Source organism: Vombatus ursinus, unplaced genomic scaffold (assembly GCF_900497805.2).
Source record: "Vombatus ursinus unplaced genomic scaffold, bare-nosed wombat genome assembly UNPS02014797.1, whole genome shotgun sequence".
NCBI lineage: Eukaryota > Metazoa > Chordata > Mammalia > Diprotodontia > Vombatidae > Vombatus > Vombatus ursinus.
The window spans coordinates 15956522-15971474 of NW_020954575.1; the positions used below are offsets into that span (position 1 = coordinate 15956522).

At 39.8% G+C, this 14953-nt stretch overlaps 1 protein-coding gene across 4 annotated transcripts in view; it reads left to right on the forward strand.

The window, feature by feature from the left end:
* The window catches only part of BRCA1 (BRCA1 DNA repair associated), a 72746-nt gene that overhangs the window by 30608 nt on the left and 27185 nt on the right, over window positions 1–14953 (forward strand). For 2 of the 4 annotated variants that reach the window (XM_027870592.1, XM_027870593.1), the window contains exons 10-12: window positions 3818–7228; window positions 7787–7875; window positions 13871–14042. In XM_027870592.1, coding sequence (XP_027726393.1) covers window positions 3818–7228; window positions 7787–7875; window positions 13871–14042 — 3672 coding nt within the window. The remainder of the gene's footprint in view (window positions 1–3817; window positions 7229–7786; window positions 7876–13870; window positions 14043–14953) is intronic. The other 2 variants (XM_027870594.1, XM_027870595.1) reach the window with 2 other exon arrangements.

The window sequence follows — 14953 nt, forward strand, 5'->3', positions numbered from 1 at the left end:
AAGTGACTTGCCCAGGGTCACACAGCTAGTGTCAGGTGTCTGGTCTGAGACTGGATTTGAACTTGTCCTCCTGACTTTAGGGCTGGTGCTCTATACACTACGCCCTCTAGCTGCCCCCCTATGTCTTTTAATTAGGTCTGATTTTGCATTTACTTTGAGATCATAACTGTTAGCCTTGCTTTTTAGTTCAGCTGAAGCATAATAGATTCTGCTACAGCTCTTTATTTTTAACTCAGTGTGTTTGTCTCTGTTTCAAGTGTGTTTCTTATAAACAATATAGTTGGATTCTGATTTCTAATCCATTCTGCTGTTTCAACCATTTTTATGGGCGAGTTTATCACATTCACAGTTATGATTACTGTGTATTTGTTTCCTTCCTGTTTTCTTCTGTTTATACTTCTCTCTCTCTCTCTTTTTTTATCCTGTCCTTCCTTTATCTACCCTCCCTTTTATCACCACCACCACCACCCACTTTCTCTTATCCTCTTCCTTTCCTGTTTCCCTGTTGGGTAATTTAAATTTCTGTGCCTAATTGAGTATGTTTATCTATTTTTCCTTTTTTGAACCAATTTAGATGAGAGTGAGGTTCAGACGTTGCCACCTACCCCCTACCATTTTCCCTTGTACTGCAAAAGTTCTTCCTTACATGCCTCTTTTAAAAAAAAAATTTTATTTATTTTTAATTTTCAACATTCACTTCCATAAGATTTTTGAGTTTTAAATTTTTTCCCCTCCCCAAGATGGCATGCCTTTCCCCTTTCCACTCCTACTTCTTATATGGTAAGTTAGATTTCTATACCTAACTGATTATGTTATTCCCTCTTTGAGCAAAATCTGATGAGAGTAAGATTCAAACAAAGCTATCTCCCTTCCTTCTTTCCCTCTATTGTAATATGTTTTTGTGCCTTTTCATGTGATGTAGTTTACCTTTGTTTGCCTTCTCCTTTCCTCTTCTGCCAGAGCAATCCCTTTTCACCACTTAATTAGATTTTTTAATCATCACATAAAAGTCAATTTATATACCCACACCCTCTATGTATCCCTCTTTTTTTTTTTTTTTTTGACAGGGCAATTGGACTTAAGTGACGTTAGTGACTTAAGTCGCACAGCTAGTAACTGTTATATGTCTGAGGCCAGATTTGAACTCAGGTCCTCCTGACTCCAGGGCTAGTGCTCCATCCATTACTCCACCTATCTGCCCCCCATATATCCCTCTTAAATGTTGTAATAATGATACAGTTCTCAAGAATTACAAGTGTCATCTTTCCTTGTAGGGATCTTACATGCCTCTTTTATGTGAGATAATTTTCCTCATTCTCTCCCTCCTCCCTTTTTCCAGGACATCCCTCTTTCTGACTCATCTATTTTCTTTACATCACCCCAATATATTATTCACTCATTCCCACCCCCTCTCTCTTTGTAGAATCCTTCTAACTGCCCTAATAATGAGAACATTCTTAGAATTTGCATGTATCACCTTTCCATATAGCAATGTAAAGAGTTTAACCTTATTGAGTCCCTTATGATTTCTCTTTCATATTTACTTTTTATCTTTCTCTTGAAGTCAAATTTTCAATTTAGCTCTGAAAAGAGTCTTCAATTTTATTAAATATCCATTTTTTTCCCCTTGAAGGATTATATTCAGTTTTGCCAGGTAAGTTATTCTTGGTTGTAATCCCAGCTCTTTTGCCTTCTGGAATATCATATTCCAAGCCCTTTGCTTCTTTAATGTAGTAGCTGCTAAATCTTGTGTGATCCTAACTGTGGCTCTACAGTATTCAAGTGGTTTCTTTCTGACTGCTTGAAATATTTCCTCTCTGACTTAGGAGCTCTGAAATCTGACTATAGTCTTCCTGCAAGTTTTCATTTCATTTCATTTCATTTCACCTCTTTCAGGTGATGACTAGTAGATTCTTTCAATTTCCATTTTATCTTCTGGTTCTAGGGTATCAGGGCAGCTTTGCTTTATAATTTCTTGAAATTTGATGGTCAGGCTCCGTCTTTAATTATTACTTTCAAGTAAACCAATAATACTTAAATTATTTTTCTTGATCTGTTTTCCAGGTTAGTTGTTTTTCTAATGAGATAGTTCACATTTTCTTATTTTTTTTTCATTCTTTTGACTCTTGTCTTGTTGTTTATTGATGTCTCATGGAATCAGTAGCTTCCACTTAACCAGTTCTAATTTTCAAGGAATTATTTTCTTCAGTGTGTTCCTGTACCTCTTTTTCCATTTTGTCAATTCTGCTTTTTAAGGTGTTATTTTCTTCAGCATTTTTTGTACCTCTTTTACCAACCTGTTAATTGCCTTTTCATGATTTTCTTCCCTCAATTATTTTTCCTCTACCACTCTTATTTGATATTCAAAATCATTTTTTAGCTTTTCCAGGAGTTCTAAGCTCAATTCATGTTTTTTCTTTGAAGATTTGCTTGTAGCTGTTTTGACTTCATTGTCTTCTTCTGAGTTTGTGTCTTGATCTTCCCTATCACTCTAGCAGCTTTTCAAGGTCAGGTTCTTTTTTTGTTGTTTGCTCATTTTTCTGGCCTGTTTCTTGACTTTGAATATATGTTAAAGTTGGGCTCTGTTCTGTCCCAAGCTTCAGGCTTTTTTGCACTTCTGTTTTCAGAGCTAGTTCTGAGGGTTTGGAAGTTTTCAGTGCTTCCAAGATGCTGGGGAGAAGTGTGATTACTGTTCTCCTGGACTGCACTCTGGTCCTTACCCTGGGAGGGCCCCTGATCTCTTGGGATTACAAGTCATACAATTCCTCAGGATCCCTAATCCCTTGTGACCAAAAGTGATATGGCTCCTTAGGGCCCCTGCTTCCTCTTGACCAAAATGTTCCTCTCCACCTTTGACCTGTGACCCAGAAATGGATATAGGCAATAGTGTTGCCAAACAGCTTCCTGTCCTGCATCCCATGCTAGCATGGAGGTTGACTGTAATCTCTTTCTGACCAGTTGCCATGTCTCTTGACTTGAGAGTTCCCAGTGCTGCTGCTGCTGCTTCTACCACCATTACTTAGTCCTACCACTAATGTTGCATTCATGTGATCTCCAGGCTAGCCTCTTCCCCCATGTCACAGATCACTCCTTCTGACCTCCTAAGTTGTCTTGAGCTGGAAGAGTGTCTCACCCTGAACTTTTGTTGGCTCTGCCACATCAAATTTTATTTGGAGGGGAGTCTTGGGAGAGGTCAGCTGAAAGCTTCCCCTGATCTGCCGTGTGTACCCCAGTCCTGATTTTTCTGTTTCCTATTAGGCTTAGGTCTCTGGGGGGAAAAAACCTATGTTAAGCCCTTAGAGTCAGAGTTTTGGCAGCCCAAGAACATATCTCCTATCTACGGTTTTATTTCTGTGAAAATTTCTGCTCCTGCCATCATGTTGTTTTATTAATGTACTGTTGTCTTCCACTTTAAATTGTGGTATTTGTCATTTCTCTTGTGTTTTGAGTTTTTTAAATGTATGGAACATGGTTCAGTAGATGGAGCATAACCTTGTGTGGGTGGGGCTTAACCACTTTAGATTTAATAAGCTTTTAGAGGATGAGGGGAAGCGGTACAATTTAGGAATAAAGAAATTCTGAGATTAAATTTTAACTACTTTTAAACGAAAGGAATGAGAATCTTAATAGAGAATTAATGAATCCATAAACAAACTTAATTATACATATTGTGTATAATTCCATTATGCTTATTAATCTTTCTAGGTCATTTTCCATGAATATAGCCACTTGCATAATTTTCAAAGTTCTATTAAAATGTATTTTAAATGAAGCATAAGCCTGTAAGTGCTTTGTTATTTTTGTATTTTTTTTTCAGCTAAGTCTGAGTTACCTGAGGGGACCATAAAGAGCCTGCAGCAGCATCAGCCTGACACCGAAGATGTGCATGGCATCGAGGAGAATGCCACTGAGGGACATCCAGACGAGTCTCAGGGTATTTCTTCCTCGAACTTGAATATGGAGCCATGTGGCACAGACACTCATGCCAGTTCATTACTTCCTAAAACCAGCAGTTTATTGCCCAACACAGACAGAATGAATGTAGAAAAGGCTGAACTCTGCCATAAAAACAAACAGCCTGCCTTAGGAAGGAACCAAGAGAGCAGTCTCGATGAAAGTAAGGAAATATGTAGCCCTGGGAAGACCCCAGGTGCCTGTGAGCGGCATGAGCTGAATGACCATCATCTGTGTGAGAGGCAAGGCCTAGAGGAGAAGCCGCAGCACCCTGAGAGCCCTAGAGGTAATCCTCAGAACTGCCTGTCTGGAACCAAACTGAAAAGCAGCATTCAGAAAGTTAATGAGTGGTTATCCAGAAGTAGTGACATTTTAGCCTCTGATAACTCCAACGGTAGGAGCCATGAGCAGAGCGCAGAGGTGCCTAGTGCCTTAGAAGATGGGCATCCAGATACCGCAGAGGGAAATTCTAGCGTTTCTGAGAAGACTGACCCAGTGGCTGACAGCACTGATGATGCCTGGCTACATGTGCCTAAAAGAAGCTGTCCCAGGCCTGCAGAAAACAATATTGAAGATAAAATATTTGGAAAAACCTATCGGAGAAAGTCAGGTCACCCTAATTTGAATTATGTAACTGAAAACTTGTTTGCTGAAGCTGTGGCTCCTGATTCCTTGATCCCTCTAGAGGCTCCCAAAAACACCAGGTTAAAGCGTAAAAGAAGGAGCATAGCTGACCTGCAGCCTGAGGATTTCATCAGGAAGACGGACGTTCCAGTTATTCACAAAACCCCTGAAAAGAAAAATCACTCTGTTGACCAAATTCTCAAAAGAGAACAAAGTGACCAAGTGATGAACACGGCTAACAGTCTTCCTGAGCAGAAAGCCCTAGGTGGTCATGTAGGGGAAGTGAAAGATGTTCAGGTATTAGAGCTGTTCTCTGCGGAGAAAGAATCCACTTTCAGAACTGGAACAGAGCCTGTAGCTGGCAGCACAAACCATGGGGAGCTTGAATTAAATAGTAGAAATGCCAAAATGACAAGAAAAGACAGGCTGAGGAAGAAGCCTTCAGCCAGGATCGTCCGTGCTCTTGAGCTCGTAGTTGATAGAAACCCAAGCTCTTCTAATGAGAGTGAACTGCAGATCGATAGCTATCCCAGCAGTGAAGAGATAAGGAAAGGAACTAATTCTGAACAGAAGCAAATCAGACGCAGCAGAAGGCTTCGGCTGCTATCAGAAGAAATTGTGGTTGGAGCCAAGAAGGCCCATAAGCCAGATGACCAAGCAGAAGAAAGTTGTATCAGTGAAGTTTTCCCAGAACTAAAAATAGGAAACGTGCCTGCCTGTGCTACTGACAGTCTAACTACTGATAGGGATCAAGTGTTAGCTAGCTGCAGTTTCACAGAAGAAAGAGATGAAAGGAGCCTGGAAGCAATCCCAAGCAGCAAAGACCAAGATCTGCCCTTGAATGGAGGGGAGGGGTTGCAAGGTGAAAGAGCCCCAGGAAGCCTGGAGGCTTTGGAGGTTCCTGATACTGATTGGGACACTCAGGACAGTACCTCATTGTTTCCAGCTGATACTCCCCAAAATTCAAAAGCAGGACCCAGTCCTCACAGAAGCCACAGTGAAATAATGGAAACCCCCAAGGAACTCTTAGATGGTTGTTCATCCAAAAACACTGAAAGTGACGAAGAAGATTTGAGGAGCCTGATGAGACAGGAAGTTAAAAATGCCTCCAAGACAACCACAGAAATGGAGGATAGTGAACTCGACACCCAGTATTTACAAAATACCTTCAAACGTTCAAAGCGCCAGTCATTTGCTCTGCGTTCTAGCCCAAGGCAGGAATGTAGGAAACCCTCTGCTGTCCCTGGGACTGTAAATCAGCAGAGTCCAGATAACACCACAGATTGTGGGGGCCAGGAAAAAGAAAAGCAGGGAAACAGAGAATCAAACAAGCCTGTGTGGCCAAAGTCTGCAGTCATGAGCTTAGCTGCGGCTTGTCAGACAGAGGAGAGGAAGCCAGGTGTTTATGCCAAATGTAGCACCACAGAAGTGTCCAGGCTTTGTCACATAGCTCCATTACATGGTGTCATTGACTGTGAACACATTGCTGGAAACAACCAGGGAATTTCGCAAGTTCCTGATCAAAAACCATCAGTTTCTCCAGCAAGGTCATCTGCTAGTAAAACTATAAATACAAAAAACCTCCTGGAGGAAAGGCTTGATGAACAGACCACATGTCCTGAAACAGCTATGGGAAATGAAAGCTTAGCCCAAAGCAGCTTAAGTCCAGTAAGCCAAAGTAATAGCAGAGAATATATTTCTAAAGCAACTGACTTAAATAGATTTATCAGCATAGGCTCTAGTGGAGAAGGCAGTCAGGCACAAAAAGGTGAAAACAAAGAATCTGAATTAAATACACAACCCAAATTAAAGCTTGTGCAACCCCAAATCTGTCAACAAAGCTTTCCTCAGGATAATTGCAAAGAGTCTAAAAGAAAAGGGAAGGGAGGAAATGGAAAATTAGCTCAGGCCATCAGTACAGATTCATCTCCATGTTTAGAACAAACTAAAGAGAGTACACATTCTTCTCAGGTTTGGTCTGAGACTCCTGACTTGTTGGACAGTGATGGTGAAATAAAAGAAAACACTAGCTTTGTCGAAAGTGACATCAAAGAACAATCTGCTATTTTTGACAAAGTTGGTAAAAAGTCTAGAAAAAGCTGTAGCCCTTTAGCCCATAGAAATCCCAGTTTGACTTGGAAATCCCGAAGACAGGCCCGGAAACTGGAGTCCTCAGAAGAAGATACCTCCAGTGAAGAGGGAGAGCTTCCAAGTTTTCGAGACTTAATATTTGGCAAAGCAGCAAGCACTCCCTCTCAGCCCACCAAAAATAAAACTACTGCCATAGAGCTTTCAGCAAACAAGGCAGAGGAGAATCCAGCCTTCCTAAACAGAAATAGGATGAGTGCTAGCAATCTTCACATATCATCTAGGGAAGCATCCCAGGATGATAATTCCAGCCAAGATTCTGAATGTTCTGGTAGCTTATTTTCTTCACAGTCTAATTCATTAGAAGACTTAACTGGAAAAGCAGATGACAAGGATTCTGCCTTGGTGTTTGGTTCTTCCAAACAAGGGAGAAGTCAGTCCAGAACCCAAGAAATGCAGAGTGGCAGCAAGATGCCCAAGGTTTCTCAAGATGAGGGAGAAAGGGAAACTGACCTAGATGAAGACCATCACCTCAAGGACCAGGGTGTGGACGCAAATTTAGGTATTGACCCCAGGCTTTTGTGTTTGCTGAAATCTAGTTTATACTACTGCCTAAATGTTTGTTTTTAATGCCTTTGGATAAATGTATTTAAAGAGTTATGAAAATTTATGTCTCAACTTTAAACTTTCAGCCCTATTTTATCCTAAGGCGATTTTCTTTCAGGAAGAAATTTTGAATGAATGACTGTGGAGTTAGAAGACAGATCTCTGTTTGAATGAGACGTAGTAGAATTTCTTGAGATCATAACTTATTTTTCTAAAAGGATCTTTTAGGTGCCTGCCTTAGGTTCTAAAAAGAGAGGGCTCATCTTTGTTTGTATGTGTGTATGCATTATGTCAGTGGAAAGAAATATCTGTCTGATGAAGGCAACCATCTTTTTTAAAGTTTAGTTTTAAATGTAGTTCTAACTGGTTTCCTTGTACAAAATTAAAATTCCATAATGATATTTATTTCCCTCCAAAAAAAAATTGGGAAACTTAAAAAAGCATTGTGTTTTAATGTGTTGTTATCTCACTTTACGATTTACATCTATTTTCTTTTTTCAAAAAATCATTTAAGGTGATTCTGCATCTGGGTATGACAGTGAAACAAGCCATCCTGGAGACATTTCACAGCTATCCTTTCAGAGTGATATTTTAACCACTCAGGTATGAAAATTGATATGTGTATCTGTGTTGTATTTGTGTGTCTGTGTCTGTGCGTGTGTGCACACTCGCAAGCATATATCTTCAACATTCATCTATATGATATATGTCACACATTTCACACTTATTTATACATTGTTTATCCTTTACTTGAGAAACCTTAGGGCTACCACAATGAGTAACAGTGTTGTCATCAAGTGATTCAATTTCAGGTCCAGGAACAAGAAAAGTAGCCCTTTAATAATTTCTCACATGTTTGAAATCCTCCACTATCCTTCTACCCTAATATCTCATTATAGCATAATCTTGGGTTCTCAAAGGTTATTCCATAAGTATAAACTCAGTCTGGTACAATCAGGTTTGAAAGACTTCATGTACAAGCCTGATGACATGTCTGTCTTCCAAGGTCTAGCAGACACCTAGGACTGAGAAGCATATCATGAGAGGGTTGGCTATTGTGTGATGATTTTTTTTCCCCCAGCAATAGCAGTTCATGTAGACCATCTTTTAAAACAGGGGTTATTAATCTGAGTTCTATGAACTTGTTTCTTTTTTTGGGGGCTAGGCAGTGGGGTTAAGTGACTTGCCCAGGGTCACACAGCTAATAAGTGTCAAGTGTCTGAGGCCGGATTTGAACTCAGGTCCTCCTGAGTCCAGGGCCACTGCTCTATTCACTGTGCCACCTATCTGCCTCTGTGAATTTGTTGCTTTAAATATGTTTTGATAACTGTATTTTGATATAATTTGTTCCCTTGTAATTCTATGTATTAGATTTTATGCATTTAAAAAATCTGAGAAGGGTTTCCTAGGCTTTAGACTGACAGAAGGACCACACACACACACAATTAAGAACTTCTTCTGTTCTAAAGTATGAAAGAGTTTTAATTAGCAGGAATTCTGACCATATCTTTTGTTTTCCCTCATAGAACCTGCTAGGGCTGTAGCAGACACTTTGTTCATTCATTCATTCAGTAAGCATTAATTAAGTCTTATCATTGTCCTTTGTAGTGGATTGTGTGTCATTCTATCACAAATTGACTTAACGGACATTTGTTAAGCATCTAATATGTGGGAGGCACTCTGCTAGATGACACAAAGAAATGACCAAGAAGTTGTTCAGGTGATAGACACAAAAGGAAGAACACTATTGTGACCTTTAAGGAACTTATCTCCTGCTGGCACAGTTAGAAAATGCTCCACATAAGTAGAAATCGAAATAAAATGTAATAACATCAAAGAATAGAAACCCTGATCAAGCTTCACAGAGAGGATTCTTTGAGCTGTGGGGGCAATCAGGGAAGGTTGCACCAAGGAGATGGTGCTTGAGCCCACCCCTTCTCCCCAGGGCAGAGAGACAGCCTGGAGAGCATTGGAAAGCCTTAGTTACTCTTGCTTTTGTTCAGACACTTATGTAAAGAGGCATTGATTAGCTCACAATACCAAACTGGAACCTATGTGGTTTTCTTCCTGTTTGTAAGCATCTTACCGTTCAATTTTTAAGATTTAAAATTAAAAAAAAAAATCCAGGACCTATGTTTTACTCTCATTTTGTAGGCATTTGCAGTTTTTTTTTTTCAAATACCAGTAATCTGTCCTGAAAATATTTGGCATAAATAGTATTGAAGAATCTTTTGGGATGGGTGCTCCCAAACTTTGAGGTAGAATAGCCTGCTAGAGAATAATAATTATAGCTAACCTTTTTTATAAATGTGCTGTGAAGTTTGCAGTGCACTTTATGTCCCTGAACTCATTTGATCATGACAACAATCCTGTGAGGATGGGTATGATAAACATTATTATTGCCCTTTTATAAAAAAGGAAACTGAGGGTCAGAGAGGTTACATGACTTCACTGTCACACCACCAGTCACCAGGGAGAAGGGATTCAAACCTAGACCTTCTTGACACTGAGCACAGCAGTCTTTCCCCTATGACATTCTGCCTGTCAAAGAAAACACCCTGGCAGTGTGTTTCATTGTTAATGAGACCTGATTCACCAAGTAAATACCTAGGATCTTTGTTTCCCCATCCCTAGAAGAAGGATCATTCCTCTCACCTCCTGCATCTCTTTTGAGAATTGTTTTTTTCTCACTTACACCCTAAGCCTGCTTCTGGCTGCCAGCAAGTAAATAAGAAGCAAAAAGCAAATGGAAACTTGTTCTTTTCCTTTCATAATTCTTTGCATTGCAAGACTGAGCAGAGCCCAGGGAGAGCAACGTCGTTACTGTTTTTTCAGCCCTAGAATTCTTTCCTTGAGAGGCCTAAATACTGTATCAGTTAGTAGGGTACTGTATTATTGAGCATTCAGTGAGTCTCTTCTAGGTCCAGAAACAAATAAAGCCTCGCGGTTAATGTGGGACATTTAAGGTTCAAGGTATGCTCGTTTTAATTCTTAGAATCTACTGTTAAATTTATTCATTATCTTGACCCTGGAGAAGTGGTTCTTTCGCTATGCTCCAGTGTTATCCCAAGAGTTATAGAATGTAATGTCTTTGACGGCAAGCTGAAATGTAAGAAGAAACCAGTGAAATCATTGGTATTTGAAGTAGTAGAATGTTTGGCTGGCTTTTATCAAAACAACTTCCCAAATCCTTAATCTGCTGCAGGGGCTGTGAGAGAGGCCTTACTACTCTCAGTTTATTTTTTTTTTAATTTTTTAATTGTTATCTATTCTCCTATTACCTTCACTTTCAAATATATTTTCATCTTTCCTCTCCTACCCAACAAGCCATCCCTTATAACAAAGAATACAAAAAGCAGTTCTGTAAAACTAATCAACACGTCGACCACATCTGACAGGATATGCAATGGTCTGTATCCATGATCCTCTACCCCTGTAAAAAAAAGAAAAGAAAAGAAAAAAGTCTTCCTGTTCATTTTCTGTGGAAAGGAAGTTTCCCAAAGCCTAGGGCCTGTTGGACTATGGAGGAAGTTTGTATGGCTTCTGCCTATTTTGTACCTGAGCTGAGATCGAGTACAAAGCATTCTCCCCATTTGTGCAGGATTGCCATGCTGACTAGACAGATGAAGAGACCTGTGGGGCCTTTTCTTTCTCTCTGATTCATGATTCTTTCTGGATCTGGGGAGCTTGTAAAAGGATGTTTTCACCATCTCAGAAGAATATTGTGTTTCTTATATTCTGAAATTGGAAACTCTAAGGGTCTAGTTTCTTATCCTGTCATACTTAGTACTTACATACTATTTCCAGGAATAAGTATCCTCATCCCATTATTTGCTCCAGTTTCTATTGTTGGAGATTATATTCCTGGTCTCATTCTCAGAAATGTCATAGGTATTAATTTAAGGGATTTTTTTTGTTTTGTTTTTTTAATTTGGAGATTTGTTTAATTTTTTTCGAAGTGTTACGGTAAACATTTGCCCCCACGTCCTGATCCAGATTACAAATTAGCGTAATGTGTTTTAGCACAAATAGACTAAGAGGTTAAATAGAACTGTAGAGAAGACAATTCACCAAAACTTCTATCATGTACCTACTACGTGTGGAGGTCTAGGGCAGATGCTGGGGATGATACAGAATTTAAGTGTCATGGTCGTCCTTGCCCTTGTAGTGTTTATAATTTACTATGGACCATTTATAGTTATAAATAACCATAGTACAATTTAATTCATAAATTAGAAGTAGAAAAATGGACATTTTCAGCATGAGGAACAATAAATATAAAGGCACTGAGGCAGGAATGCTTAGGACACTTACAGGAATAATAATTTGTCTGGTTTGATAGCTTCATACTTCCCAACATCCCCAGATCATTCCACCCCTACTCCAGGCTTCAGCCCAACCTCCTTCCTGCTAGAAACTTGTATTCCGTTCCTGGAACCTCTCTAGGCATTCAAGGTGGTCTTTTGTGTTGTACAGAGCCAGACCTTCACCTCACTTCCTAGCCATCTCTAGACCATGCTGTTGGCACACCCCTCCCCTCCTGCTTTCCAGTCCCCCTTTCTGTGTTGTTTCACCCCCATGGAAATGTCAGCTCCCTGGGGCAGGGACTGCCTCGATCATTTGTATTTGTATTCTCAGCACTTGGAATTGTGATGGGCACATAATAAGCATTGAATGAATGCATTATCTGTCTATGTGTCTAAAGAGAGTTGGATGCGAGTAGTATTGGATAAGACAGACAAGGTAGGGGGTGCACTAGATTGGGGAGGGCCTTAAATGCCAGACAGGGAAATTTGAGTCTTCCTGGTAGTAAAGAGCCACTGAGCCAATGAGCAGAGAAGTAATACAGCCAGATGCATTCATAAGGAAGATGTCTGGCAGCAATGGAAATTAATGGCTTATCTAAGCTGTTCCCTGGTTAACTAAGGCCTTAACTACATCCCAGCATCACAGATCTGAGATCTCTATAACGTGACTGGCCAAACCCAACGGAATGCCTAGGAGCTGTCCAGGCAGAAAGCAGTACTTTGAACGTTTAATTGGTAAAAATGGAAGGTCCCTGTACCCTCACCCCCTCAGAGTACAGTTATATAGGCATCGTTCTCCTCTTGCTATTCTTTCTGCCTTCCTAAGCTGCTTATTAGCTGCATAGAGACAGGGTATGGTAATCGTGCAATATAGCAACCAGAATAGAACTCTGGAAGCATTAATCAGAGGCCTTTTTATCGTAGCATAGCAGGGGTTGCCGAGGAAAAACCTTGTCCATTTTCTGATCATAGATGTGAACACCACCAAGCTCCACATGGTGGCAGTGCTGTTGCTACAAAAGTCACTGGCAGCAATGCCATCTCAGTGTGGCAGTAGAAACCTTTGTCAAGCTCAGAATACATTTTCCACTCATGAAAAACCTCCTGCTAAAGCTCTGAAGTCAATGTGGCAGGAGGAGGAAGATGGCCTGTTTTTAGGGAAGGGCAGAGATGTTTTCAAGAATTTTTTAAGAAGTAAGAGATAAGAGAAACAGTTGTTGGAGGTACTGATGCATGTGAAGAAGCCATGTCTTAATTGGCCCTTTCTTGAAATGAAGTGATGAGTAGTCTGAACTTATAAACTGAGGAAAACATAAATATAATAATGATAGGTGGTATTTATAGAGCCAGTTAAGGTTTGAAGAATGCTTTACATATGTTATCTCATTTGAAATTCACAGCAATTTTTGGGGGGGCAGGGGCTATAGTTATTATCTTCATTTTACAGTTGAGAAAACTGAAACTCAAGAGAGATTAAGTTGGTCATCCATGGTCTCACAGGTTGTAAACATCGGAAGTGAGGTTCAAACCCAGCATCCTTTCCACTCTTAAGAGGCTGTGCCTATGGCCCCATTAGTTGAACGTCTTTTTATTCAAAATAATGACTTTCTTCCCCATTTATGTTATTTTTTGTTATCTGTCTATAGGAACCCACTAGCGTGTTAATATTTCTCTCATCCTTTTCTGCAGTGATCTGCTAAGCACCTCATTAGCATTAGCTCCTTATTCCTTCTGACTGAAGCCAAAGAGTTGGGGAATCCTGGAGCTAGAAGCAAATTCTCTAAGTCAATTTCAGACTGGAAGCAAGATTAAGGACCTCTAAGGAGCTTTTTAAAGTGTTTAATCGCCTTGATAATTGGCAACTTTTCTGTTGCCTAACCTAAATCTTCTTTGTGCTAACAAAGCAAAGTTAATTCTTTCCTGCATCTTTAAAATATAAGTTGGACAAAAGCAAAGCCTATATAAAGTCAATTTATTGAATACCTTAAAAGTATTAGATTTCTCAAGGATTTTTTTTTTGTTCCCACAACCTTTAAACCAAAATATCTACCTTATAACAGGTCATTGATTTTGTACTTTACCTTCCCTCTTCCCCATTTCTAACTATAACAATTTCATGGGTATGTCTTATGTGAACCCGGTTAGATTATAGGTGTTTGATCACATTTAGTCATTCAGTACTGAACAATTTGTGTTCTCTTCATGAAATATGTCTTTATAATTAACTTTTAACGTTTTTCTGCTTTGAGAGAAACATAATCTTCTGACACAGGATCATTTCTTTGTTGTAGCAAAGGGACACCATGCAAGACAACCTGAAAAAACTCCAACAGGAAATGGCTGTCTTAGAGGCTGTCTTGGAGCAACATGGTAGTCAGACCTCCAACAGGCCTACTTCTCAGGAACCTGGGCTGTGCCCTTCTGTGGACCAGCCAGGCTTGAAACAGACCAAATCAGAAAAAGGTAAATATATTTTTTGTCAGCAGACATCTGCTGAGCCATTTGGTACGTGGCCCTTTGTAAGATGTGATGGGAAATTTAGCTAATAAATGAAATAAGCTACTTGCCTTCAAAAGGCTTACCAGAGAGGAGCCAAGAGAAAAAGTCATCCAGGAACAGTGTGGGATTGGCATCTATATATTGAATAATATGCTGAGATTTCAATGAGGGAGGAAAAAAATCCTCTTGTGTTTGTATGCCTAGGAATCTGAGGAGGGAGACAGAACCCACAAGAAAATGGCTTAGCACTTACAAAGCAGTATGCAGTGTTATTCTGTATTAGCATATTCTGTTCTGAGCATTTTGCACTAAGGAGGGGACCCTGATGAGCTGAGAGAGGCAGCTAGGAAAGATGAGGAAACCTGGATCCATTCACATGAAATATGGTGAAAGGAGCTTAGTCCGCTGAAGACAAGACTCTAGAGTTATGTGATAACTCTTTTCAAATTGAAGGACTTGTCATGTGGAAGAGGGATTAAGTTTTATTCTGTATGGTAGAACATACTGTAGGGCAGCTGGGTGGTACAGTGGATGGATGGAGGAGCCTGGAGTCAGAAAGACCAGAGTTCATATCCAGCCTCAGATACTCACTAGCCAAGTGACCCTGTGCAAATCTATTAACCTCTTTCTGCCTTAGTTTCCTGATCTGTAAAATGGAGATAACAGTAAGACCTCCCTCCCAGGGTTGATTCGAGCATCAAATGAGGTAATATTTGTAAAGCACTTAGCACAGTACCTGGCACATAACAGGTACTATATAAACATTAGTTATTTTTATCACCACCACTATTATTATTATTATTATTGCTGGGGATTACAGAGAAGCTGATTTTGACTTGCTATAATTTTTAATAATTGAAGCTGTCCAACTACAA